Source organism: Narcine bancroftii, chromosome 1, assembly GCF_036971445.1.
Source record: "Narcine bancroftii isolate sNarBan1 chromosome 1, sNarBan1.hap1, whole genome shotgun sequence".
Classification (NCBI taxonomy): Eukaryota; Metazoa; Chordata; class Chondrichthyes; order Torpediniformes; family Narcinidae; genus Narcine; species Narcine bancroftii.
The window spans coordinates 23,926,866-23,953,042 of NC_091469.1; the positions used below are offsets into that span (position 1 = coordinate 23,926,866).

The 26,177-nt window shown below is 42.8% G+C and overlaps 1 protein-coding gene across 2 annotated transcripts in view; it reads right to left on the reverse strand.

Annotated features, from left to right (window-relative positions):
- Nucleotides 1-552: 552 nt before the first annotated feature.
- Nucleotides 553-26,177, reverse strand: part of ptar1 (protein prenyltransferase alpha subunit repeat containing 1) — a 52,207-nt gene continuing 26,582 nt past the window's right edge. For both annotated transcript variants that reach the window (XM_069922377.1, XM_069922387.1), the window contains exons 4-7: nucleotides 22,561-22,665; nucleotides 9,049-9,256; nucleotides 8,451-8,770; nucleotides 553-4,974 (exon numbers count right to left, since the gene is read on the reverse strand). In XM_069922377.1, coding sequence (XP_069778478.1) covers nucleotides 4,641-4,974; nucleotides 8,451-8,770; nucleotides 9,049-9,256; nucleotides 22,561-22,665 — 967 coding nt within the window. In that variant the 3' untranslated portion in view covers nucleotides 553-4,640. The remainder of the gene's footprint in view (nucleotides 4,975-8,450; nucleotides 8,771-9,048; nucleotides 9,257-22,560; nucleotides 22,666-26,177) is intronic.

Sequence of the window (26,177 nt, forward strand, 5' to 3'; positions counted from 1 at the left end):
ATAATTGAACCTTTGACTGCCCAAGTATTTCAAATGTTACGCTTAATGAAATGAGAAAGCCACAAATGTTGTAATAGTGTTATATTGGATTTTGACAGTAAGGTGAATGATTAGAGATCCAAAAAAGCCTCTGCCTGTGGCGACAAATTGCAGCTGCCCTGTTGTACAGCAATTTCAGGCCTGTAAAATGTGCAGACTACAACTCCATTGGTAAAGCTCCATCGAAGGATCTCTGTGAAGTCTTCACTAGCTGGTCATAGATCCAAGCTTAGAAAAAGGACTGTAATGACATAGTACATTGTTGACAAAGCTGCAGAAAATAAGAGATGACCAGGATTGAAATACAAGACTATTAGATACTACAAAAAGCTTTATGGTTTAAGCAAGACCAACAATATGTAATTACTTGCAGAATCGATAATCTATTAATGCAGCAGGCTACAGCTTCATAATAGTCAGGTATAATTAGGTTAGAGAAGACCATCTCCAAAGCTTTTAGCAGAATTTATATTAAAACACTCTCACCATTGGAACAAAGCCATTACCAGATGGTAAATTGTAGAGCGAATGTTTTTATTAAAAGGATCTCCACTACATAATAAATAGAAAGTTAATTTACAATCCAGCTTAATAACTACTACAGTTTTTAAATGTGGTTCGTAAGTCTGTGTATAGGTATAAAACATGTTTAACAATAAATAACCAAATGCTACTATTATACAACAATACCAATTTGGACAGAGCAGCACTATAGCATTTTGTGCCACTCAATGGCACTGACATAAATATAGCTGCAAGGCACCCTCTTGCATTGGATTCTAATATTCAGATGCTCCTCTCTGCAGAATGTCCTACCTTTGCAGCACTGATACATGGCTTCATGCAATCTGAGCCAGAGAGAGGCTGGGTACATTCACAAGAAACCTTCTGGTGCCAATTGCTAATAAGCAAATGTTACTGCAACTACTTGTTACTGCAGCAGCTGATTTACTTGAAAATTTATTTATTCCTTTAAGCATTCAATCTATAATTCAAAATGGAGCATAATATAAAAAGCTCCTTGCCTTGTAATTTTAACAAGGGTTGTAAATGAAAGCAAGATATGGTGAAACCTTACAATTCAGGGATGAGGAGGGGAAACCTACATTTTTGACCCCTTTAATTAAATGATCTCTGTTAGCCAGGATTTAATTGGCCTCACTTCACCACTACCTCACAATTAAATGTTCATTGCAGCTCCATTCAGAGTCAAGGGGACCTTCACAATGACAAGAGAAGCTCAAACAATCAGGCTTGTTCCCATTAATGACAGCATTTGTGTAAAAATGACAGGGTTACACCAAGACTGCGTAGACTCCTGGAGTTAATAAAGGTTCAACAGGTAGATGCACTGATCTTCACCTGGATCTCTGCATACGAGAACCCAAACTAGGCTTATCTTCCTTCTGTCCACCACCAGCCACCCCTTTTGGCCATCACAGCATGGAGCAGGTTACATAGACAAGCATATGTAGCAAATTTTCTCCAAACCTGCAGCTGCAGTGCTCCTGTGGTTTATCACACTGGGCAAAACATTCACAGCAATTTCAAATTACAAAATGAAAGCTTGTTGACTGCTACACAGCTTGATTAGGACCACTAAACAAGGATGGGGAGGGGGGGGGGGGGTGGAAAGCTTGGCATTTTGGTGCCAGAACCAGATGGCTGAGAGGACCTGCTGGCAAACTCCTCATACTTCCAACAAAGTCCCTGAAATTCAATATTCAGGTCACATGCCCAACAGGGTCCCTGATGCAATTAGCACTTGAAACCAAAGAACAATTTCTCATTGACACCACGTAAGCAGGTTCACCTGTTCGGTGATTAACACTAGTGGGTGATTAAAAAGCTCAGTGAAATAAATTGCAATGGAAACAGATCTGCTACCTTGAACATTCAAAGCAACTTGGCTCACCTTTCTTCATCCACCACACTCAATATTACACTTGGCACACTGCTGGAATCCCCAGTATCAACTAATTACCAACTTCTTTACAGTTCTGGTGAGGTTCTTGTTTTAGGAACTTCACAGAATAAAAAAAATTCAATGGCTTGACCAGGATTGATCTCAGATCCCTGGAGTTGTGAGGCAGCAGGAAAAAAAAGTACAAAGAATTATTACCATTTTCAAAAGAAGTTTGTAGTCAAATGGAAATGTGATTTTAAAACTAATTCCAAGACCAGTTGATATTTGCAAGAGAACCCCTAACTTAGACAACACATTTCAGCATAAACCATCTGATTCTAGTTGGGCTTTACTCTTCAACCACAACGTACCTGAATTGAACTACCCTGAAATAAGGGGAGAACTATTTACCTGCAGCACAAGGACTTGAGTGTTTTGGAAATGTAGTTCTGTACGGTAAAGCAAGCCCTGCCAGAAACCATTGAGTAAATGACACAGCACTCAAGAAACCAAGCAAGTTTGGCACAAGGCCATGCTTGTTCCAACTAAAATTACTTCCTGAATGGAAATAAATATTTTACAGCAAAGATCTCATCATTGAGGACTTGGAAAGAAGTTTAATGAGGCAGAACCTGTGGATGGATTAAATAGACAAAGTAGCAATGTGCACTGGATAAACTCCACTCCTTGCATTCAGTTCCACCTGCTTCATAAAAACCCAAGTTCAAGTCACACTCCATTTTTTTTCTGCTGCCTCACAACTCCAGGGATCTGAGATCAATCCTGGTTTTGGATTCTGCATTTGTAGGGTTTGCAGATGCACTCAATGACTGTGTGGGTTTCCCCAGGGTGTTTTGGTTTCCTCCCACATGCATGCTAATGAGATTACTTGACACTTTAAATGACCCCTTGGTTGTATTTAATCAGCAAAAAGGATCAAATGGGCATGTGTGAGAATGAGGTGCAGATTCGTTAGAGGTGGGATCAATGGGATTGTGCTCACTAGCTGGTGTACAAACAAGAAGAGGCCATTCAGCCCAACAGGGCAGTACAAAATATACTACAATGAATGATTAGCTGAAGCATCACTATTTACTTTGCTACCCGGTCGGTATCTTTGAGACAAGATGTACACAATTGATCCCCCTACCTGCATAGAATGGTGCGTACCATTGAATTGGATTAAAAAAATAAACTCCACCTTTCCAAGGAATCAAAAATCCAAATTCTTTCTAGAGTTCTCTTTTAGAGAAAGCAATATTTTCCTTAGGCACAGTCAAACAAACCATTTTACTGAATTCTATCACTTTGTACAAAGTCCCAGATAGCAACAAGCTGGTTATGGATGTATCATGCAAACATTTAAAAAAAAAAATCAAACATGGTAAAAGAACCAAGGAGAAGATGCAGCAAATTTATCTTTTTTTTTAAAAAGGACAGAGAGCATTGCTATAATTGTGAATGTGACGTATGATAGGGTGGTGGAATCATATTCATATTCAAACTTCCCCAAAACCACTGGAGCACCTTGCACAGAGTAGACTCGGGCAGAATGGGTCCAATGACCTCTGGCTGTGATACACCGTTTTTGTCATGTATTCAGATTTTATAGGGAGAAGGGGCAGTAGGATGGTTAAAAAGATCAGATGGCACTATTCCATTATTAGTCATCTATTTGCAAAAATGATTTAAGACAGTTAAACAATCTACTTTGAAACATGGAACCAGCTCAAATGCCAATTTGTAGCTGGGCTTGATATTTTTCTTCACAGGCTGGAATTCAGTCCACAGCGCTAATGCTACTGCATCCCTTTGAGCAATGCATTTTTGTTGAAACCTAACCTCGCATCAGCCTTGTGGCCTGGGGCAGAAACTATTCTCTCAAGGAAGAGTAAAAGTGTGAAACTGGAGACTTATATACCAACTGTAACAAGACACAATGCTTGCACCACTGCAGCTTGCAGTCTGTCCTGCTCCAGGGGAGGCATAAGTGTTGCGGCGAACAAACGAATCACAAAATTAGAGTTGCTTCTTAAAGCAGTCATAATGGGGTTAGCTTAAAGGGGATAGCAGTGGGAATCATGGTGTTCAAGGAAAGGTAACAAGTGACACTGCAGATACCTATACACATTCTAAGGACCTCAGCATCCTATGCCTTCTCACCAAGTAAAGTTAGCTCAAGATTTGCAATTAAATCTTGCCATGGTAAATTGTTTAAAATGGTGGCGTGCGACCCAACCAGCAGACGGTCTTTCTGAAGAGCAGCTTTGAATAAATGAATAAAAACTCCAGCGGGTATTTAGTATGAAGGTTGAATTGTCGGGAAGGTGAGCAAGGAGGAAAAAAAGGGAAGCTCATCAAGTTACAAATGTATTTACAGAAGTCCAGCAGACAAGCCTGCTTATACACATAAAATGGACAAAATGTACACTTTTCATCTGCAAATGGTGTATTTCTAACACTGATATTTAAAAATCACCTGGTGGTTGTGATATTAGTTTGCAAATGTTATTTCTACATGAAGCCTCCATGAATACAGTTAATTTTTTTAGGGCCCGATTTAGTTCAGCCCAATTTTAAAATGGGCCTCACAGTACTGAATATTAACCTTACAAAAAGCGCCATGCAACACCAGCGGTCAAGACAAAAAACTGCTGGGGAGCTGGATTGAAGACTGTTGAGTATTCTTCAGCTGCTATTGACACACTACTGTCTCTAACCACTTCCTGTAAGCAGTGGCAAATCTGGCTTGCTCGGAGTTAGTGCAGCCTGCAAGGATTGCATCAACAAACCGGTGCTCCTCCAGCAGACCATGCAAGTCCAGCGAGGGGCCGCGTTTCAAGCGCTTGGTCTCCTGCGAATAGCTGTGCTTGGAGGAGTCTGCCGTTCCGTCGACGTCCATGCCACCAAGGGAGTAACTGGATGCAGCGGCCCGCTGCAAGTGGTTGACTGCTGCTTCACTCCCGTGGGAGGAGTCAGATGAGAGGCGATCTCTGTTCCAGCAGTGCCAGAGATAGAACACGCACCTCCTGCAAGAGAGCAAATACTGAATGTTCAGCTGCCCAAGGTTTGGAGCAGTATGGGTAAACAGGGTGCAGGAGAGCATGGGTACCTGATTGCTGGAGAGAGAAGGGAATATACAATGGTAGACAAAGCCATGAAGTGGCAATTGGATGAGAGCCCCCCTGAGTAAATTTCTTCACCCAGAGGGTGGTGAATCTATGGAATTTGTTGTCGTGGAAGCTGTGGATATATTTAAGACAGAGGTGGATAGGTTCTTGATTAGGAAGGGAATCAAGGATGGAGGCAGGTTAATCAAATCAGCCATGATGAAATGGCGGGGCAGACTTGATGAGCCGAATGGCCTTATTGTGGTCTTATTGTGCACAGTACGGGTCACCAAGCTATAGGAAAGAAGTCATTTAGCTGGAAAGGGTGCAGAAAAGATTCACGGGAATGTTACAGCAACTTGCAGGCTTCAGTTAGGATAGGCTAGGATGTTTCTCCTTGGAGCACACGAGGCCATCATGAGGGGCATAGACAAGTCAGTCTTTCTCCCAGGGTAGAGGAGTTTAAAAATACCACAAATTTAAAGAGAGGGTTAAATTTTAAAAAGGGATGAGGGTTTCCCTGCATCACACAAAAGTTGGTGGGTATATGGACTGAGCTGATAAGAGAAAGTGGCAGGGGAAGATAGAACTACAATGTTTAAAAGACATTTTGCCAGATATATCGATAGGAAAGCTTTATAAACACAGGAAAATGAGACTGGGTCAGGTACGGATTTTGATTAGCATGGACAGGTGGGCTGAAGGACTTGTTATCGTGTTAAACTCTATGACTCCAAGACTAGACAATAGAATTTGAATCTCACAGAAGCTAGGAGAATTTGAATCGAACAATCCAAAAACTTGGAATGACATCAGTAACGCTGAAAGTGAATGGACAATCCAATAACTTTTTCAATTTCTTTCAGGGAAGGGAATTAGTGGTGTAATATCACCACTCCAGATTTGTGGGAATGGGGGAAACTCTTAACTGCCCTTTGAAGGGGCTGAGAAAACCGTCCAATTGCAGACGGATGAAGACATTCATTGGACGGACTACAAATTTTTACTAGCATAGGATACGAGAAAGTGATCTGGTCAGTGCTGGAAGACTGTGATGGCAGCACACGGTATCTAAGGGGATGGTGGGTGAATTCCGAGAACGGTGGGCTGCCCAGGGGATCGAGTGCACTGGAAATAATAACAACAGGACTAATTTTAAGATGTAGAATGTTATCTGTGCAATAACTTGTTGCAAATTTCCAACAATGTAAATATGTTTAGATGTAGTTCTGTGCATAGTTTGTGTAGTTTTGTAGTATTGTTGTAGTTTTAATAAATTTAAAAAGGACGAGATGGCATCAGAGATGAATCACAAGGATGTGCCAGGATCAATGTATCTGAGTGAAGCCATACTTTATCTCACTGGAGAATGCCCAGAGTAGTATAGTCGCTGTTTTATTCAAATGTAAGAGGCCAAGTAGGGTGATCACTGCAGGTCCCTCCTTAGAAGGGCCAGATTTAGAAGATGGAGCTTAGAGTTAATCATGAGGGAGAGAAAAAGAAATCTTTCACTCAGAAGATGGTGGTAGTCTGGAACTTGCTGCCTCATCCAGTTGGAGTAGAGACCCTCTTCTTAAACTTACTCAAGCTCCTGACCGGCTGTAAATGCCAAATCTATGGACCATGGTGGAATTAGGCAAAAACCATCTTGGTAGCTGGTAAAAATCACAATGCAACGAATGACCTCTAATTATGCCATGTGTGCTTTAAAGTTTAACCCTCTTTAGTTGTTAGAAAAAATTCTAACAGGGCAAAACTAGTTATAAATAAATTTCATTTAATTGAGTCGTACACGAGAGGAGAAGTGATTTCCATCCTCCATCTTTTCCCAGTGCTGCCCACAGCCAGTGAAGTGTGGCTACACAGGTGAAGTGGGAGATGCAGGATCCCACAACCATATTACTCCTGCCCCTAATTCGTATGTTATTGCATCAGCAAGACTCCTGACGAGGTCCCACCTGTTCCAAACAGGTTAGAGCCCATGGGATGCAAGGTAATCTGATGTAAAATGGATATGAGGCAGTGACATGTGATGGTTGATTTTTCCAAATCGGAACCCTGAGACTCATAACATGGGGAACATTGCTGGGAGCCTTCTTGTTTGTGTTGTAGACTAATGATCTAGATACAAATCTGAAGATTAGGAAGTTTGTAGATAACACAAAAAATTGGTCTGGTTGATGATATTGAGCCAGCAGTACCATATAGATGAGATGGTAAGACTGAAAGAGGATAGAACTCTGGAAACTAGTGAGGCGATGCATTTTGGAAGGACCAATAAACCTAGGTCATGCAGTATGAATGGTGAAACCAGAGGAAGTACTCAGAAACACAGAGATTTGGATGCTCAAGTCTAAAGATTCTTGAAGGCAAAGTACAGGGAGATAAGACAGGGAATCATGCTTTTATGAGCAAAGGCAAGGAGATCTTGGTACAACTTTATAAAACATAAATCAGCACACAGCTGCAGTATGTGTGCAGTTCTGATCACGATACTAGGGAAAGACTGGGATTCTACTGGGGTATGCGCTTTGGTGATTCACCAGCACATACCCAAGATGGAATCTTTGTGCTAATGGCACACTGGATTGGCTGGATTCATTTCCCAAAGAGCAGAGGAGGGACCCATTTGAGATCTCTAAAAATTATTAGAGGTTAACAGAAGATGGACAGTGTGAAATGTTTCCTATTAACTGAGTGTCTAGAACTGGTGGTGGTGGGGGGAGTGGTGTGAGGGGTAGGAGACAGAGCGTATGTTTAAAAAAAATTAACCAAAGGTTGTTTGAAATCTGGGTCACAGTGCCTAAGGGGTCAGTGGAGGTAAGTGCTCTCACAATATTTCAGTATTTAGGCGAGCACTTGAAACACAAAAGCATGCAAGTGCTAGAAAATAGGATTAGAATTGATAGAATGTGTTGTCGACGCACAGGGCCAATTTCAATGCTGAACGATCTAAACAACCAACAAACAATTCAATAACTACAGGTTTAAGGTAACCAGTGATACGATATCACCATCTACTGGGATTCCTCAAAACTACATCCCAGGTCAGGTCTGTGAAGAGCAAGTCTCCAATCAAGAGTCCTATTTACATTTAAGACCTTGGGATATCCCACACTAATGATGCAAATTTGAAGTGTGATCAGTGTTATAATGCAGGAAGTGCACCAGCCAATTTGCATGCAAACTCCCTCAAACAATAATGCCGAGATCATACATTTCCTCCCATCAAAGGAGGCCATCTGGTCCCTCAGGTCTATGCTGACTCTCAGAATTATCCCACACCCAATTTATTTCCCTGTAACCCACTCTCTTCCATTCCTTGGTATAGATACCACTCAGTGCTATATTACTTCATTACTCTATTTTTGATTCATTAATTTCAGTCCATTTACCTGTGGCACCACAGTGCCTCGTGTCCTGGGTAAGACTCAATGAGATCGGAGCAAAGTTCCATTTCCTCTTCAATCATGAGTGGTACATCAGCTGTGTACTCTTCCATAGAAACGTTCTCCTCCTTCCCATGCGCAGGCAGGTCAGTGCGGAGATCTTTATGTGTAGATGTCCTCCCAAGCCCCCGAGTGTTTGTAACAGCTGCACTCTTGGTATTGCCCGCCACCGACTTGAGCAGGAACTGACGGTAATGAAAGCCGCTGTGGTCGGACACATGGGCTGACACCCAATACTTGGTGCTGGACAACTCATCCAGAAGGATCTGCAGAAAACAAAGAGCCAATACTAAACCAATACTAGAAACAAACTGAAAGATGTGAAGATCTTTTATCCAGCCCAGAGGAAGAGCTGAACCGACAGGGGGTTTAGTGGACAAGAGGAAGAGAATATTTTTTGCAGAGGAAGGGGGCACAAAGCAAAAGGCGGCGTCATCAATCTAATGTAACAAACAAGCTCATGTAGAGTAAGTGCCAGCACAGCCCAGATGGGCTGAATGTCCAGCATTTGTTACAAACCAGGAACAAGATTTAATGATCATACCTTGAGATTGCACTTTGCAACGTGCTGCAAGATCCAGATCCGATGGGACCAGGCGTTATAATTGCTCGGATACCTCCCAGCTGCTGCAGAGCACACTGCCATCTCATCCTGGATTATTCGATGCATTTGTTCTGTTGATACTATTCCCAAATTATTCCTCGAATTTGGAAGACAAATTTGCTGAATAATCTTCTGAAATACCCAGCGCCTTTTGGGAAATAAAATACCAAACACAATTAGTCAGAGCTCCAAGCAATCATGGTGCAGCTGGGGTGGGCTGTGAATGATGGCAGAAGAATATTAGAATGCCATCAAATGGATGTTTCATGTCACCTATGTGAAATTCACCTTTAGAAGAAACCGTTCCACAGACAATGCTATTGCTCTGTCGTGACCTATCTAGAGAATGACGCCCAATATGCCAAGCTGTTGTTCATCGAATTCTGCTTGACGTTTAATACGATCATTTCCCAGGCGCTGGTGAAGCTGTCCTTGTTGGGAACTCAACACCCCTCTATGCAATAGGATCTTGGACTTCCCGAACAGAAAAACCATAGTCTGTCTGGGTCAGTAGCAGAACATTGAGCACTGTCACGTTGAGCATTGGCGCACCTCAAGGCACGTCCTCAGCCCACTCCTGCTCATGCTACTGACCCACAACTGCATCACCAGATCCAGCTCCAACAGAGTCACTAAGTTTGCAGATGACACAACAGGAGTCGGCCTCATCAGCAACAACGATGAGCCGCACTACGCAGAAGTGGTGGAAAATCGTGTGAAATGGTGCGAGATTAACAACCCGAGTCTCCATGTGGACAAGATGAAGGAAATAATCATGGACTTCAGGAGGACCAGGAAAGACCACCCTCCACTACACATCAATAACTCTGTAGTTGAGAGTGGAGAGCACCAAGTTCCTTGAATTCACTTAACTAGCAACCTATCATGGACACTCAACATCTCCTCATTTGTCAGGAAGGCACAACAGCGACTACACTTCCAGAGAAGACTGAAGTGGGCAAGACTACCGGCCAGCATTACATCAACTTTCTATAGGAGCTCTAGCTAGAGCATCCTGGCCGGCTGCGTCATAGTGTGGAATGGTTGCTGCAGAGAATTGGATCAGAGGTCAATCCACAGGACCATAAGTGTGGCAGAGAGAGGACAGTTCGCTCATCAAGAAAGTAGCATCTCTGGGCACAATGGGAATAAGATAATTTTACTCTAGTGCAAATTTGTTTCTGGAAGAGGTAAAGAAATATGCACCATCACTCTGCAGGAGGAACTCAGCGGGTGAAAAGGTAAAGAAGTATGAACCATCTCTCTGCTGGAGGAACTTAGCTGGTGAAGAGGTAAAGAAGTATGCACTATCTCTCTGCAGGAGGAATTCAGCAGGTGAAAAGGTAAAGAAGTATGCACCATCTCTCTGCAGGAGGAACTCAGCGGGTGAAAAGGTAAAGAAGAATGCACCATCTCTCTGCAGGAAGAACTCAGCGGGTGAAAAGGTAAAGAAGTATGCACCATCTATCTGCAGGAGGAACTCAGCGGGTGAAGAAGCATCAATGAGAGAAAAAGGGGAGGAGTCACGTGATGGAGTAGTGGCCGGTAGGAGAATACCAGCCCTCTCCAGGAAAGAAGGAAAAAAAGTAAAGAAAAAGCAAAGCCACAGACACACAAACCACAACAAATAAAAAATAAAGGAGTGGAGGAAATGGCACCGAAGAAAGAAAAACCAAAAACAACAGGAAGAAAAGAAGAAGGAAAGATGTTGGAAGAGAAAGGTGAAGGCCTTACTTGTACGAAGAAGCAGGGACCCGCCGTGGAAAGAGGAGCCCACTCCCTGAGGTCAGTGGAAACCTCAAAGGGTCGCGATCCACCAAACACAGGACTACAAGGATGGCTCACGGAGCCAAACAGAGGTGCGCAACCGTGTATGACAAAGACAACACCGACGGGAGGGGGGACCAGCTGAGAAAGACCCCACAGCAGGGCTCCCAGCGGGAAGATATAGAAAATAATGGAAATGGGAGGGAGGAGAATGAAAAAAGGAAATCAGAGACACAGTAGATGACCAGCCCAGAGGAAGAGGAACAACATCAAGACACCATTAAAAAAAAAATACCCAGCAAACTGAGATAAACAGCCCAACAAGAAAGTCAGAAGAGACACACATACAAGGAAGAGAGGTAGATCCTGGAGCGGACACAGGGGAAGAGGAGGGAGAACATCAAGCTCTGCACAGATAAATAGAAGATAAAGGGAATGAACTGTACATAGATAGAAAATTTTTTGAAGAATATATGGAAGCAGTAAAAGAATGGCAGACACGAGAATTTAATGAAATAAAAAGAAGAATAAAAGGTACAGAAGAAAAAGTGTGTAGATTAGAGATGGTAATGACAGAAATAGGAAAAAGAGTAGACAAGGTGGAAGAACGAGAAAGAGCCGCAGAAAGGAAGTGGACGACTTAAAAAGGAAATTGGAAGAATCTGATAAAAAAGTTAAAGAAACACAGGAGTTGTTAGCTGAGAAGATGGATATAATGGAAAACTATAATAGGAGAAACAATATAGATAGTGGGCCTTAAGGAAGATGAAGAAGACAAAGATATGAAAGAATTTATATAAGAATGGATCTCCATGGTCCTAGGAATGCCAGAAATACAGAAAGGAATGGAAATAGAAAGGGCACACAGAACATTAGCCCCAAAACCACAGCCACAACAAAAACCAAGATCCATTCTAGTAAAATTCTTGAGATATATGACAAGAGAAAATATATTGGAGAATGCAATGAAAAAAATGAGAGAAGACAAAAAGCCACTGGAATACAAAGGTCAAAAATTTTTTTTCTACCCAGACATAAGTTTTGAGCTCCTGAAGAAGAGGAAGGAGTTTAACGCAGCAAAAGCGATCCTATGGAAGAAAGGCTATAAATTTATGTTAAGATATTCAGCGGTGCTTAAAATAGTTATCCCGGAGCAGCAAAGCAGACTGTTCTCCGATCCGGAGAAAGCACGAGAATTTGCAGAACGCCTGCAAAACAGACAGAGAGATGAAGAGATGTAACAAGAACAAGAATGACGACAAACTTCACATAAAGAAGAAAAATAACGTATAAGTAAGAACTAAGAAGGGGAAGAAAGGAAGTAAGGGGGGAATTAAGAGGGTGAGCTTTGTTATATGTGAAGATAAAAATCTTTTCTAGAGGGGGCTGAGTGGGAGAGAATAAGTCACTGCAAAATCAGTTGACGCTTGCGAGCGGGTTCGCAATCCAAATGGAGAGGGGAGATGTGGTTGCCCGACAAGTGACAAAGGGCAACTCAGAGAGGGGAGGGACTATTGGGGTTAAAGGAATTTTAGATATGGGAACAGTGGAAATATTTTATGTTTTAGAAATGTTGTCTTACAATGTGTTCAAAAAAAGAAAACAGAAATGGATAAGAAGGGAAAGTGGTGATGAGGAAGTGGAAATGAAAGGTAAACAAAGTATGAAATGGCCATGTTGAACTATATGACTATAAATATTAACAGAATACATGACCAAATCAAAAGGAAGAGGCTGTTAAATTTACTGAAGAAAGAAAAAATTGATATAGCATTCGTGCAGGAAACACATCTAACTGAAGTGGAACACAAGAAATTAAGGAGAGACTGGGTAGGGCACGTAACGGCAGCATCATATAACTCAAAAGCCAGAGGAGTAGCTATATTAATCAATAAAAATGTATCAATCAAAATAGAGAAGGAAATAATAGATTCAGCAGAAAGTGTCAGATATATTCAGAATTTTGGAATTTGCTCAATGTATATGCACCTAATGAAGAGGATCAAAAATTTATGCAAGATATCTTTTTGAAGATTGCAGATACGCAGGGGAATATACTGATAGGAGGGAACTTTAGCCTTAATTTGGACTCAGAGATGGATAAAACTGGAAAAAAGACTTGCAGAAAGAACAAAGTATCCAAATTTATGGTTAAATCGATGCAGGAAATGCAACTTTTGGATATATGGAGGAGACAACACCAAAGGAGAAAGAATACTCATATTATTCGGGTGGACATAAAACATACTCAAGGATAGACCTGTTCCTGTTGTCACCCCACATCCAAGGGCGAGTTAGGAAAACGGAATATAAAGCTAGATTGTTATCAGATCACTCACCCCTGTTATTAGCAATAGAGCTGGAGGACATCCCACCGAGAATATATATATGGAGATTAAACTCCATGCTACTTAAAAGACAGGATTTTAGAGAATTCATTGAGCGACAAATTAAAATGTACTTTGAAATAAATACGGAATCAGTGGAAGATAAATTTATACTATGGGATGCAATGAAAACGTTCATCAGAGGGCAGATAATAAGTTATGTAACTAAGATGAAGAAGGACTACAATCGTGAAATAGAACAGCTGGAAAGGGAAATAGCAAGTACAGAAAAATAATTAGCAACAAGGGAAGATACAACAAAAAGAAGAGAACTTGTGGACAAAAAATATGAAACACTACAAATATACAAGGTGGAGAAGAACATAATGAAGACAAAACAGAACTATTATGAGCTACAAGAACGGTATTGGCATCAAGGAAAAAGGACAAACAAATTACATATAAACCAACGGAGATCAATAAAAACTTCAAGGAATTCTACGAGCAACTATATTGAACTGAGAACGAAGGGAAAGAAGACAAAATAGATGAGTTTCTAGCTAAAACTGAACTACCGAAATTGCAAGAAGAGGAGCAAAATAAATTAATAAAATCATTGGAAATAGAGGAAATACAAGATATATTAAAAAAAACTCTTTCTTTGGCTTGTCTTCGCGGACGAAGATTTATGGAGGGGTAAATGTCCACGTCAGCTGCAGGCTCGTTTGTGGCGGACAAGTCCGATGCGGGACAGGCAGACACGGTTGCAGCCATTGCAGGGGAAAATTGGTTGGTTGGGGTTGGGTGTTGGGTTTTTCCTCCTTTGTCTTTTGTCAGTGAGGTGGTCTCTGCGGTCTTCTTCAAAGGAGGTTGCTGCCCGCCGAACTGTGAGGCGCCAAGATGCACGGTTTGAGGCGATATCAGCCCACTGGCGGTGGTCAATGTGGCAGGCACCAAGAGATTTCTTTAGGCAGTCCTTGTACCTCTTCTTTGGTGCACCTCTGTCTCGGTGGCCAGTGGAGAGTTCGCCATATAACACGATCTTGGGAAGGCGATGGTCCTCAATTCTGGAGACGTGACCTACCCAGCACAGTTGGATCTTCAGCAGCGTGGATTCGATGCTGTCGGCCTCTGCCATCTCGAGTACTTCGATGTTAGGGATGAAGTCACTCCAATGAATGTTGAGGATGGAGCGGAGAAAATGCTGGTGGAAGCTTTCTAGGAGCCATAGGTGATGCCGGTAGAGGACCCATGATTCGGAGCCAAACAGGAGTGTGGGTATGACAATGGCTCTGTATACGCTAATCTTTATGAAGTTTTTCATTTGGTTGTTTTTCCAGACTCTTTTGTGCAGTCTTCCAAAGTCGCTATTTGTCTGTTGTCTATCTTGTTGTCGATCCATGCATCCGATGAAATGGTGCAGCCAAGATAGGTAAACTGGTTGACCGTTTTGCGTTTTGTGTGCCTGATGGAGATGTGGGGGGGCTGGTAGTCATAGTGGGGAGCTGGCTGATGGAGGACCTCAGTTTTCTTCAGGCTGACTTCCAGGCCAAACATTTTGGCAGTTTCCGCAAAACAGGATGTCAAGCGCTGAAGAGTTGGCTCTGAATGGGCAACTAAAGCGGCATCGTCTGCAAAGAGTAGTTGACGGACAAGTTGCTCTTGTGTCTTGGTGTGAGCTTGCAGGCGCCTCAGATTGAAGAGACTGCCATCCGTGCGGTACCGGATGTAAACAGCGTCTTCATTGTTGAGGACTTTCATGGCTTGGTTCAGCATCATGCTGAAGAAGATTGAAAAGAGGGTTGGTGCGAGAACGCAGCCTTGCTTCACGCCATTGTTAATGGAGAAGGGTTCAGAGAGCTCATTGCTGTATCTGACCCGACCTTGTTGGTTTTCGTGCAGTTGGATAACCATGTTGAGGAACTTTGGGGGGCATCCGAGGCGCTCTAGTATTTGCCAAAGCCCTTTCCTGCTCACGGTGTCGAAGGCTTTGGTGAGGTCAACAAAGGTGAGTCCTTTGTTTTGTTCTCTGCACTTTTCTTAGAGTTGTCTGAGGGCAAAGACCATGTCAGTAGTTCCTCTGTTTGTGCGAAAGCCGCACTGTGATTCTGGGTGAACATTCTCGGCGACACAAGGTATTATTCTATTTAGGAGAATCCTAGCGAAGATTTTGCCTGCAATGGAGAGCAGCGTGATTCCCCTGTAGTTTGAGCAGTCTGATTTCTCGCCTTTGTTTTTGTACAGGGTGATGATGATGGCATCACGAAGGTCCTGAGGCAGCTTTCCTTGGTCCCAGCAGAGCTTGAAAAACTCATGCAGTTCAGCATGCAGAGTTTTGCCGCCAGTCTTCCAGACCTCTGGGGGGGATTCCATCCATACCTGCTGCTTTGCCACTTTTCAGTTGTTCAATTGCCTAATACGTCTCTTCCTGGGTGAGGACCTCATCCAGCTCTAGCCTTAGGGGCTGTTGAGGGAGCTGGAGCAGGGCGGATTCTTGGACTGAGCGGTTGGCACTGAAAAGAGATTGGAAGTGTTCTGACCATCAGTTGAGGATGGAGATCTTGTCGCTGAGGAGGACTTTGCCGTCTGAGCTGCGCAGCGGGCTTTGGACTTGGGGTGAGGGGCCGTACACAGCCTTTAGAGCCTCGTAAAAACCCCTGAAGTCGCCAATGTCCGCGCTGAGCTGGGTTCGTTTGGCGAGGCTAGTCCACCACTCATTTTGGATCTCCCGGAGTTTGCGCTGAAGATGGCTGCATGCGCGACGGAAGGCTTGTTTCTTCTCTGGCCAGGACGGCTTTGTAAGGTGAGCCTGATGGGCAGCTTGCTTCTTTGCCAGCAGCTCCTGGATTTCCTGGCTGTTTTCATCGAACCAGTCCTTGTTTTTCCTGGAGGAGAAGCCCAGTACCTCTTCAGTGGATTGCAGTATGGTAGTCTTCAGCTGATCCCAGAGGGTTTCAGGGGACGAGTCCGTGAGGTGGATTGCATCCTCGAGCTTTGCTTTGAGGTTTGCCTGGAAGTTTCCTCTCACTTCGTCTGACTGCAGATTTCCAACATTGAACCTCTTTCTGGGGCTTTACTGTTCCTGGACTTTGGCTTGAAGTGAAGGTTGAGCTTGCAACGAACCAGCTGGTGGTCAGTGTGGCATTCCGCGCTGGGCATGACCCTGGTGTGGAGCACATCTCGTTTGTCTCTTTCTCGCACCAGGACGTAGTCCAGGAGGCGCCAGTGTTTGGATCGGGGATGCATCCAGGTAGTCTTCAGGCTGTCCCTCTGCTGAAAAAGGGTGTTTGTAATGACAAGCCGCTGTTCTGCGCAGAGCTCCAACAGGAGGCGCCCATTGTTGTTGCACTTGCCGACACCATGCTTGCCCAGGATTCCTGGCCAGGTTTCTGAGTCTTTGCCGACACGAGTGTTGAAGTTGCTAAGGATGACAACCTTGTCAGCTGTAGGGGTGCGTTGAATGAGGTTGCGCAGATCAGTGTAGAACTTGTCCTTTTCTGCTGGTTCCGCCTGGAGGGTTGGAGCATAGACACTGATGAGGGTGATGTGACGCTTGTTTTGAAGGGGGAGTCGCATGAACATGATTCCGGTCCGAGTGGCCTGTCGGGAGGTTTTCAAGTTTGGAGGCAATGGAGTTCTTGACCATGAAGCCTACACCAGATAGGCGTCGTTCATCCATAGGCTTTCCAGACAAGTAGAGTGTGTAGCCCGCGCCGCGTTCTTGGAGACTGCCTACATCTGCAAGGCGGACTTCACTGAGAGCAGCTATGTCGATATCAAGCCTGAGGAGTTCATGTGCGATGAGGGCAGACCGACATTCAGGTCGGTGGCTGTCAGCCTTGTCTAGCATGATTCTGATGTTTCAGCATGATAGCTTCAGTTTGTCAGCATCTTTTGAGGGGGAGGACGTGGAGGGGGAGGACTGGACATGTCCTCGGGCCTGCGCAAAGGAGCTTTTAGGTGGAGTGCAGTGTGCGCAGTACTGGCCCCACCCTTTACACCCATGGTTCGTGTGCCGTGGCCAAGCAAGCTGGGACGTGGCAGCGAGGTCCTTGGGTCGTAGGTTTTATATCGATTGGCCTTCTCCTATGCAGGTTTCTTACCCGGGCTGGAGGGGCCTGCCTACCGAACAATAAAACGCCGGGAGAGGATGGACTCCCAATAGAATTCTATAAAATATTTAAAGACTTATTAATTCCTCCTCTCCTGGAAGTAATGAACCAGATTGAAGAAACACAAAATATGCCAGATTCAAGCAAAACAGCAATAATTACAGTAATACCAAAGACAGGGAAAGATCCACTAACACCAGCATCGTAGAGACCAATATCTCTACTTAACACAGATTATAAGATAATAGCTAAACTTTTAGCAAACAGATTGGCCGACTGTGTACCAAAAATAGTAAAACTAGATCAAACTGGATTTATTAAGAAAAGACGAACAATGGACATTATCTGTAAGTTCATTAACTTAATCCCTCCAGTACAAGGAAACAAGACGCCAACAGTGGCAGTTGCCTTAGATGCAGAGAAAGCCTTTGACAGAGTAGAATGGAATTATTTATTCAAAGTATTACAGAGGTTCAACCTACCAGACAAATATATTAATTGGATTAAAGCATTATATAATGGACCACTGACGAAGGTGACAGTAAATGGATATATATCAAGCCAATTTAAATTAAGCAGATCAACTAGGCAGGGATGCCCACTATCTCCCTCACTGTTCACGTTAGCTATAGAACCACTGGCAGAACTGATAAGAACAGAAAATAAAATAAGAGGGATAAAAATAAAAGAGAAGGAATATAAAATCAGTCTATTTGCAGATGACATCATAGTATACTTAACAGAACCAGAAATATCAATAAAAGAATTACATAAGAAATTGAAGGAATATGGAGAACTATCGGGGTACAAGATGAATGCAAATAAAAGTGAAGCAATGCCAATGAATAATGCGGATTTCACAAAGTTTAAGAAAGAATCACCATTTAGATGGCAAACACAAGCAATCCGATACCTAGGTATTTGACTAGATAATAATCTAGGCCATCTTTACAAATTAAATTATTAGCCATTAATGAAGAAATTACATGACTTAGAACATTGGAAAGATTTACCACTAACACTGATAGGAAGGGTAAATTGCATTAAAATGAATATCTTCCCAAGGATACAATACCTATTTCAATCATTACCAATTCACCTAACAAAGAAATTTTTCAAGGAGTTAAAGAAAATAATAAGGAAATTATTATGGAAAGGGGCGAAACCGAGGATAGCGCTAGATAAATTAACAGAATGGTACAAACAAGGGAGCTTACAACTACCAAACTTTATGAATTATTATAGAGCTGCACAATTAAGATACCTATCAGATTTTTATCAAAGAAGGGAAAAACCAGATTGGACCAGATTAGAGCTAGATAAAATAGGGGAGAAGGTACCTGAACATATGCTATATAAGTGGGATGAAAAGCTGGTGCAACATAGAAGTTCAACAGTACTGCACCTTCTGCTACATTTGGAAGAAGATTCACGTAGAAAGGAATAAAACAAATTATCAACTACCAAAATTATTATTGATGCAAAATCAACTAATCCCTTTCACAATAGATAACCTTTCCTTTAGAGAATGGGAGTGAAAAGGGATCAAATACATTTTTCGGGAAATAAATTATTATCTTTTGAACAAATGAAGGACAAATATGGTATAACTCATGGTACAATGTTTGCATATCACCAACTGAAAACCTACTTGAAGGACAAATTGGGAAGCAGCCTGAGGTTGCCAGAAGGAAGCAATTTTGAATATGTGATTACAAACACAATGATAATTAAAAGATTTATAACAAATATGTACATCAAACTGCAAGAGAAAGAGAACGAGGAAACAAGCTGTAAATCCAAACAAAAATGGGAACAAGATCTAAACATAAAGATAAAGAATGAAACATGGGAAAAGCTATGCTCTGGAACTATGAAAAATACAATAAACATGAGGTTACGCATGATACAATATAATTGGTTACACAGGCTATACACCACGCCCCAAAAGTTAAATAAATGGGACCCAACAGTATCAGACAGATGTTTTCGTTGTAAGAAGGAAACGGAAACAACAGTACATGCAATTTGGGCATGTGAGAAAGTGGAAACATTTTGGGAAGATCTAAACCAGGTATTAAATAAAATCACAAAAAGCAATATACCAAAAATTTCAGAGATCTTTCTTCTAAGTAATATAAGAAGTAAAGAACTTGGACTCAATTTGGATGGAACACAAAAAAAGATTTATTATGATAGCCTTAGCTGAAGGAAAAAAATGTATTATGTCAACCTGGAAATTAGAAGATAGCCTGAAAATACAGCAATGGTACATAGAAGTGAATAAATGTATTCCATTGGAAAAAATAACATACAATTTAAGAAATAACATCACAGTATTCAAACAAATTTGGGAACTGTACATGGAACACAACAGAGAAGTCCTACCGCGGACCTCCACCGCCTAAAATGACAGAAGGAGAAGACGAAATGAACTGACCCAGTATGTAAAAGTAGAAATCACAAATTTCTTGTTTATTTTCATTGTGTGATGACATTGTTTAATGGGTTTAATGCATCATTTAGGTTGAATGTTGAGTGGGTGGGGGTGAAGGAGGGAGGGGAGGGAGGGAAGGGAGGGGGAAAAGAGGAGAAAATGACACTCTGTATATTCAAGAGGGAAATGTTTGTGTGTATTTTGGTTACTATGGTTCATCGTGTGAAAAATTTTTAAAATTTTTTAAAAATGAGAGAAAAAGCATGGTCGCTCTTTCAAGCCAAACCCCTTTATTGAGACTAGTTAAATGTAGTAAAGCTGCCGGTGTCAAGAGGAGAGATGGATTGGGGAATCGGGTAGAGGTGAAACAAAACGGAGAGAGGATTAATGGATGCTAGAGAGAGAGAGAGGTGGGTGGGGGGGGAGAAATAAAACAAAATGGTCAGATGGGAAATATGAAACACACAGACATAGCGGGTGATCAGAAGACAAAGGCTGCTGGTGCTTTTCTCTCCAGGTTATGAGTTGCTTCAGGTTCTAGCATCTGCAGTGCCCTGCGTGTCTCCAGTGTACAGTTCAATTCAATGGTTTTGTTTAAGTAACAAACTTAACAGTGCCTTTCAGATTAATTGCAGCAATGTCAAACCTCAGTAACCAAATAGAGTTCGTAACCTGTGACAACGCCACAAGCCAGGACTCAAGGTCAAAAGAGTTGCAGTTCCCACCGTGGAACTGACAGCAGCTAATTTAGTTACTTTGCTCTAGTCTAAAATACCCAAGTAAATACCAACCCTCGTCCTCCAAACACAGATGAACCCTGACAAATTGCTGACAACAATCTGACAGATCCGATATGTGGAGCTGTCACACACTTGCTGAGAAACTTGCCTTAGCACTTTCCTGTGGCAAATTAAAAATGAGATTGTAAAATAGCATGTTTACTCCTTTTAATAGTTTGGCATTTCCAAGGAAATCCCCAGCCTCAGCCAAGCTATTTAATTAGCTTCAGGCACGTCGAACTGCAGATGCCTGTGAGTGAATTCCAGTTTGTGAAATTGTTGCAGACTACAAATTCTTCACTGATCAAGATTTGAAGTGGCTGTCACCTTTCTCGTTGGCATGGTTAAATTCCAAATGTCGGAGAATTTAGCCTGAATGTGGCTTCACGCAGGTTTTGTGGACAGAGCCTGTTGCTTACACTAAGAAGCCCCTTGTGCCCATTGACTTTGCACACCAGATCGAAGCCAACTAAACAATGGGAATTTATATTGGGTAGAAAGAGGGAAGGGGGCAGGTTGGTGCTAAGGAGAGGCATCCGCAAGCATTTCCCCCTGCAGCGATGTGCTGTGCCCCTCTATATGGTTGTAGCCATTGCACGCCATCAGACCCCCCCCCCCACTCCTTCCCATGTCACTAGCGTGCATCAATTGTACAAGTGGCTAATGACACTCGATGCCATAAAAGCAGTGTTCTTGGCACCTACATCAGAGGGATGGAAGATGGTAACAGCATTCCACCCCAGCAGACCGAGTATTTGAGCTTTGCATTGTGCTCCCCCAACACGCTAACATTCGTTCTGGTGCCAACACTTGTGGGGGGTGGGGGGAGGGAGGGTGGAAGGAAAACACACTCTAAGGAGAAAAGGGGCTAGTGGGCATAGGCCAAAGTCCATGATAAATCTGGGCCAAAGTCTTTGCTGCTATGCGAGACCAATGTACTGTTTCTCTAAAGTCACGGCTCCTGTTGCAATAACCTTTCTCGATGGTTGTAGTAAATCCTTCGGTTCTACAAAATCTACAGCAATATAAACTGACAGGAACATATATCTCAGCAGCAAATCTGTCTATTCACTACTAGCCAAGGGTGCAGGGGAAATGGAATCAAGGCAGGTGAATGATATTGCAAAGTTAAATAAGATGTTGTAATTGTAGTTCAAAAGTGCTGGAGAAACTCAGCAAATCATGCAGTGTTCCTTATGTAGCAAAGATATGTAGCTGACATTTTGTGCCTGAGGCCTTCGACCAGTTATGATCAAAAAGCAGGCAGATGCCTGAGAAAAATGGTGGGGAGAGCGGCAGGGAGAGAAGAACAGGCCCTCAGGCAAGAGGTCATAGGCAGATATGGGTGGGAGAGCAGAAGAGAAAAAAATCTGGGAAGTGAAGGGGGAGAGGATAGCTCTCCGAATGGGGAGGGAAAGGGGTTGGGAGCTGGTCAGGAGGGATATGGAAAGAGAGAGAGGGACTCAAATGGGGGCTAACAGAAACCAAAATTGACATTAATGCCATCTGGTTGGAGAGGGCCCAGATGGAATATTAGGTGTTGTTCCTCCAATTTGCAGGTGACCTCGATTTGGCAGTGCATGAGGCCATGGACAGACATGTCGGAGTGGATGCAGAATTGAAATGGTTGCCCACTGGGGGGTCCCCACTATTACAGCGGCACAGTGAAGGTGCCAAATGAAACGATCTCCCAGGATATTACGATGCAGGTCAGTCAGGATCTCATTAGTTTGTGGAATAAAGTCAAAAGAGTGAATGGTATCTTAGTGCTGGAGAGGCGCAAAGTAGTTATGGAGGATCTACAAGGAAAAATATGGTGGGGTAGTATTTGATAAACCTTTTCATCAACTTTGTTTGGAAAAACAAGATGTTTAATTTTTCTCAATCCATCAGGGCACAAGAAATACTCACTTAAAACTGTAATCATGAATATTGTCTCAGCATTTCCATCCAAACATTAAGGAAAACTTTGGTTATGTGATCCAAGCAGCGTCTTTCAAAAATATTACACAAAGTGCAAATTTACACACCTGTGAATCCAAGTCTCTGGGCTTTTTGGGAACTTTGTTAAGGCTAATTTTCCAAGGTACAAGTCTTTCAATGGATCCAAGGCTCCAAGTTGTATGAGCTCCTTTCTGGAAAATAATATCAACATAATTTGTTTTTTGCATTAATTGAAGCAGAATTCTTTCATTAATCAGGGTAACGGAGTCAATGGCAGATGGCATCTCCCTTCAGGTAAATTAAAGCATTCGAATAGAATTTAGAATAGTTGCAAAATCATTTTAATCAGTTCGCCCTCAAGAGCCAGGCATTCCTGGAACAGCAACAATGCACCGTCCAGTGCAACAAGAGGCAGGTCCTTCATTTCACGATGTCTGTGTCAAACACGAGGCCAAACTCTGCTGCTTGCACATGGTTCATATCCTTATAGCTCTGAATATTCTTGGGGCTATCCAGAGGCTGCTTAAACATTGCTATCCTATCTGCTTTCACCATCACCTCTGGCAGCCTGTACCAGGCACCCACCACTCACTATATTTAAAAACAACTTACACAAATATTGCTTTTAATTTTTAATTTTTTTTTAATGATACTGCACAGTAGGAGTCCCAATTACACCCAATGGACTGACAAACCCCGTACATTTTTCAGGGTGGGAGGAAACCCATGCAGAGAACATACATGCTCTTCACAGATAGCGCAGGATTTGAACCAGGGTTGCTGGTGCTATGTCCGCTTTTAAACTCCTGCCCATTCTACCCCCCACCTCAAATGCATGCCCTCTGGTATTTGGCATTACCCTGAGAATAAGGTTTCGACCCATCTCTGACTCTCATCATTTTATAAACTTCTCTCAAGTCTCTGCTCCAGAGACAGCAACATAAGTTTGTCCAACCACTCCCCGCCATATTGTCTAATTCTGGCAGCATCCTGGTAAATCTTTTCTGTACCTTTTCCAAAGCCACAGTTAATTTTAGCTTTAATAATATCCAGATATCTAGAGTTTAAATTGCGCCACATTAACTTTAGAACAAATGCATCCTTGAAGGAAAGGATAGGCAGTGACACTGAGGTGACTGGACTGCTATTGAAGCCCACTGTTGCCCAATCGGAGACCATGGAAGCCACCAGACAAGCAGAGCTAGCAACAGTCTGGAAAGGCTCCAACCGCAAACAATGATCATTCTGTTCCTGATGCTGCTTGGCCTGCTGAGTTCTTCCAACAGATCAGCTTTTGTTTCAGACCAGCAGAGCACTGGACAACTGACTCAGGGACGCATGACTTATTTCCACTATAGATGCCAGGGAACTCAAGTTTCCTGCTGCAAAAGCCTGGTATTGAGCTCAAAGCCATTATGCTGCTGCAAAATCCCTTCTGGTCATCAAGGAAATCCAGTTGGCCTACAAAGCCTGACCTCTGGCTGACTTAGGACCACTCGATTAGGACAACACAACAGTGCAACTGGTGCATTTCTTCCAGTACCTCCAGCAACCTAGATTCAATTGTCACCCTGGATGCTGCCTGGGGGGTGATCTTTTCCCATGGCCACATGGGTTTCCTCTGGCTACTCCAGTTTTCTCCCATATCCCAAACACGTGCAAGCTGACAAATTAACTGCGCACTGTGAAATACCTCTATTGTGCAGATAAGTGGTGGAAACTAAAGGGCAATTGATGGAAATGTGAGGACAATATAATGGTTAACAATAGAATTAGTGCCAAAAAAAGGTGCAGACTCAGTGGGCCAAAAGGCCTGTTTACATGCGGTCTCTCTCCACGATTCCAAGGCATGCAGTCCAGGGGACAATTAGGAATAGACGTGGCTTTTACAACAAAGCGCAGACTTCTTGAAAAAGTAATTTATATTAAAAAAACACAGGCATCAATGTCCACACTTGTATCACACCAGGCAACAGTTAGCTTCTGAGCTTGTGCAGAGGATTATTTTTCTGTACAAATGCGTTGCTTTGATTATTTAAACAGTGATTAAATAATGGGCTCCGCCAACCCACGCACCATTTTCTGCCCTCAACACTGGAATACAGTGCATCACTGCAGTGCAGATGGTGGAGTGATATTTCATGATTCCAACGACACAGGGTCAATTCAGACCTTGGTCACAGGCTCTTGCTGTGGTCAAGGGTGTTTCTGGTTTTATTCCACATCTCAAGAGGTAACTGAACTGGTCACTGTAAATAGCCCTCGGTGTGTAGCTTTATGGTGGGCTCTGGGGGGAGTGGACGAGAATGTATGGAATAGTGCATACAGGTAGTTGAAAATAAAGCAGATAGTGTGGCATGCTATTTGACATGATAAGGCTATGCGGATTGAAGATGGATCACTGGAATTCATGTGCTTATCTTCTGGGCACCTTCCAACCAGTTGGCATTAACATTGATTTTTCTGGTTTCTGTTAAATCCCCACACTGCAGACCTCCCTCCCCCACCCCTCTCTCCCTGTTTCCTTTCACTGAGCCAAATCATCATATCTATTTAACACCTTTTGTTTGTTGGTCTGGACTCATCTCCTCCCAGTCTTTAATCCAGGTACTTGCTTTTTGCTTATACCTTGATGAAGGACTCAGGCCTGAAATATATGTAATATATCTTTACTGCCCCCTATGAATGCAGCGAAACCAGCTGAGTTCCTCCAGCATTTCTGTGTGTTTCTACTGCAATCACAGCGCCTGCAGACTTTTGTGTTTCCTTTCATCTATATGGGCAGCCAGTGCCCAACCCCACAGCCAATTACATTCTTTAAAACTAGTCCACTGGTCAGTAGGATCAGATGCAGCTGGTTAAATAGATAGCTTGGCTTCAGTGCTCGCCACATACGCCTTAAGGTTTCTCACTAGAAAGGCTGGTTGATGCAAGAATGGCCAGCGGTGCCAACAGTACCAATGTCCATTTGAGCACCCAGGTTTTTAAAGCATAGAAAAGGCCATTCACCCCTCCTTGTCAATGCAAGCAGATTAGGATTAGTGATAGCTCCCACAAACAACTACAATCTACAATTTAAAGAATGCATGACATTTAGAAAAGGAACTTTGTTGCACAATATTTAGTAAATCCCAAGGACCATGGACAAAAGCGAATTAAATCGTGAAGCTACTGAACATGCACAAGGTAGAGTCATAGAGAATTACAGCATAGTGGTCCTTCAACCCACCAAGTGCACACTGATTTTTAACCATCCCTTACCCTAATCCTACATTAATCCCATTTTTTATTCTCTCCACATCCTCATCAACAACCCCCCCACCCTCCGATTCTACCACGCATCCACTCACTGGTTGGGGGGGGGGGGGGGGGTGAGCACGTTTTTAAGGTGTAAATTTACCAATCAATATTTGGGATGTGGAAGGAAACAGGATCACCCATGGGGGGGGGGCACCCATGCTTCAAAGGGGGAAACGAGCAAACTTCACACAGAAATTAACGAGGTCAGAACTGAACCCGGGTCCCTGGTGTCACGAGTCAGTGACTCCACTAGCTGCCCCACAGCTCAGAAATAGGTCCCTTTGGCCCTTCTAGTCTATACCAAACAATTTTTTTTTGCCTAATCCCACTGACCTGCACCCAGACCATAGCCTTCCATACCTCTCCCATCCATGTACCTGTCCAAATTCTTCTTAAATGTTAA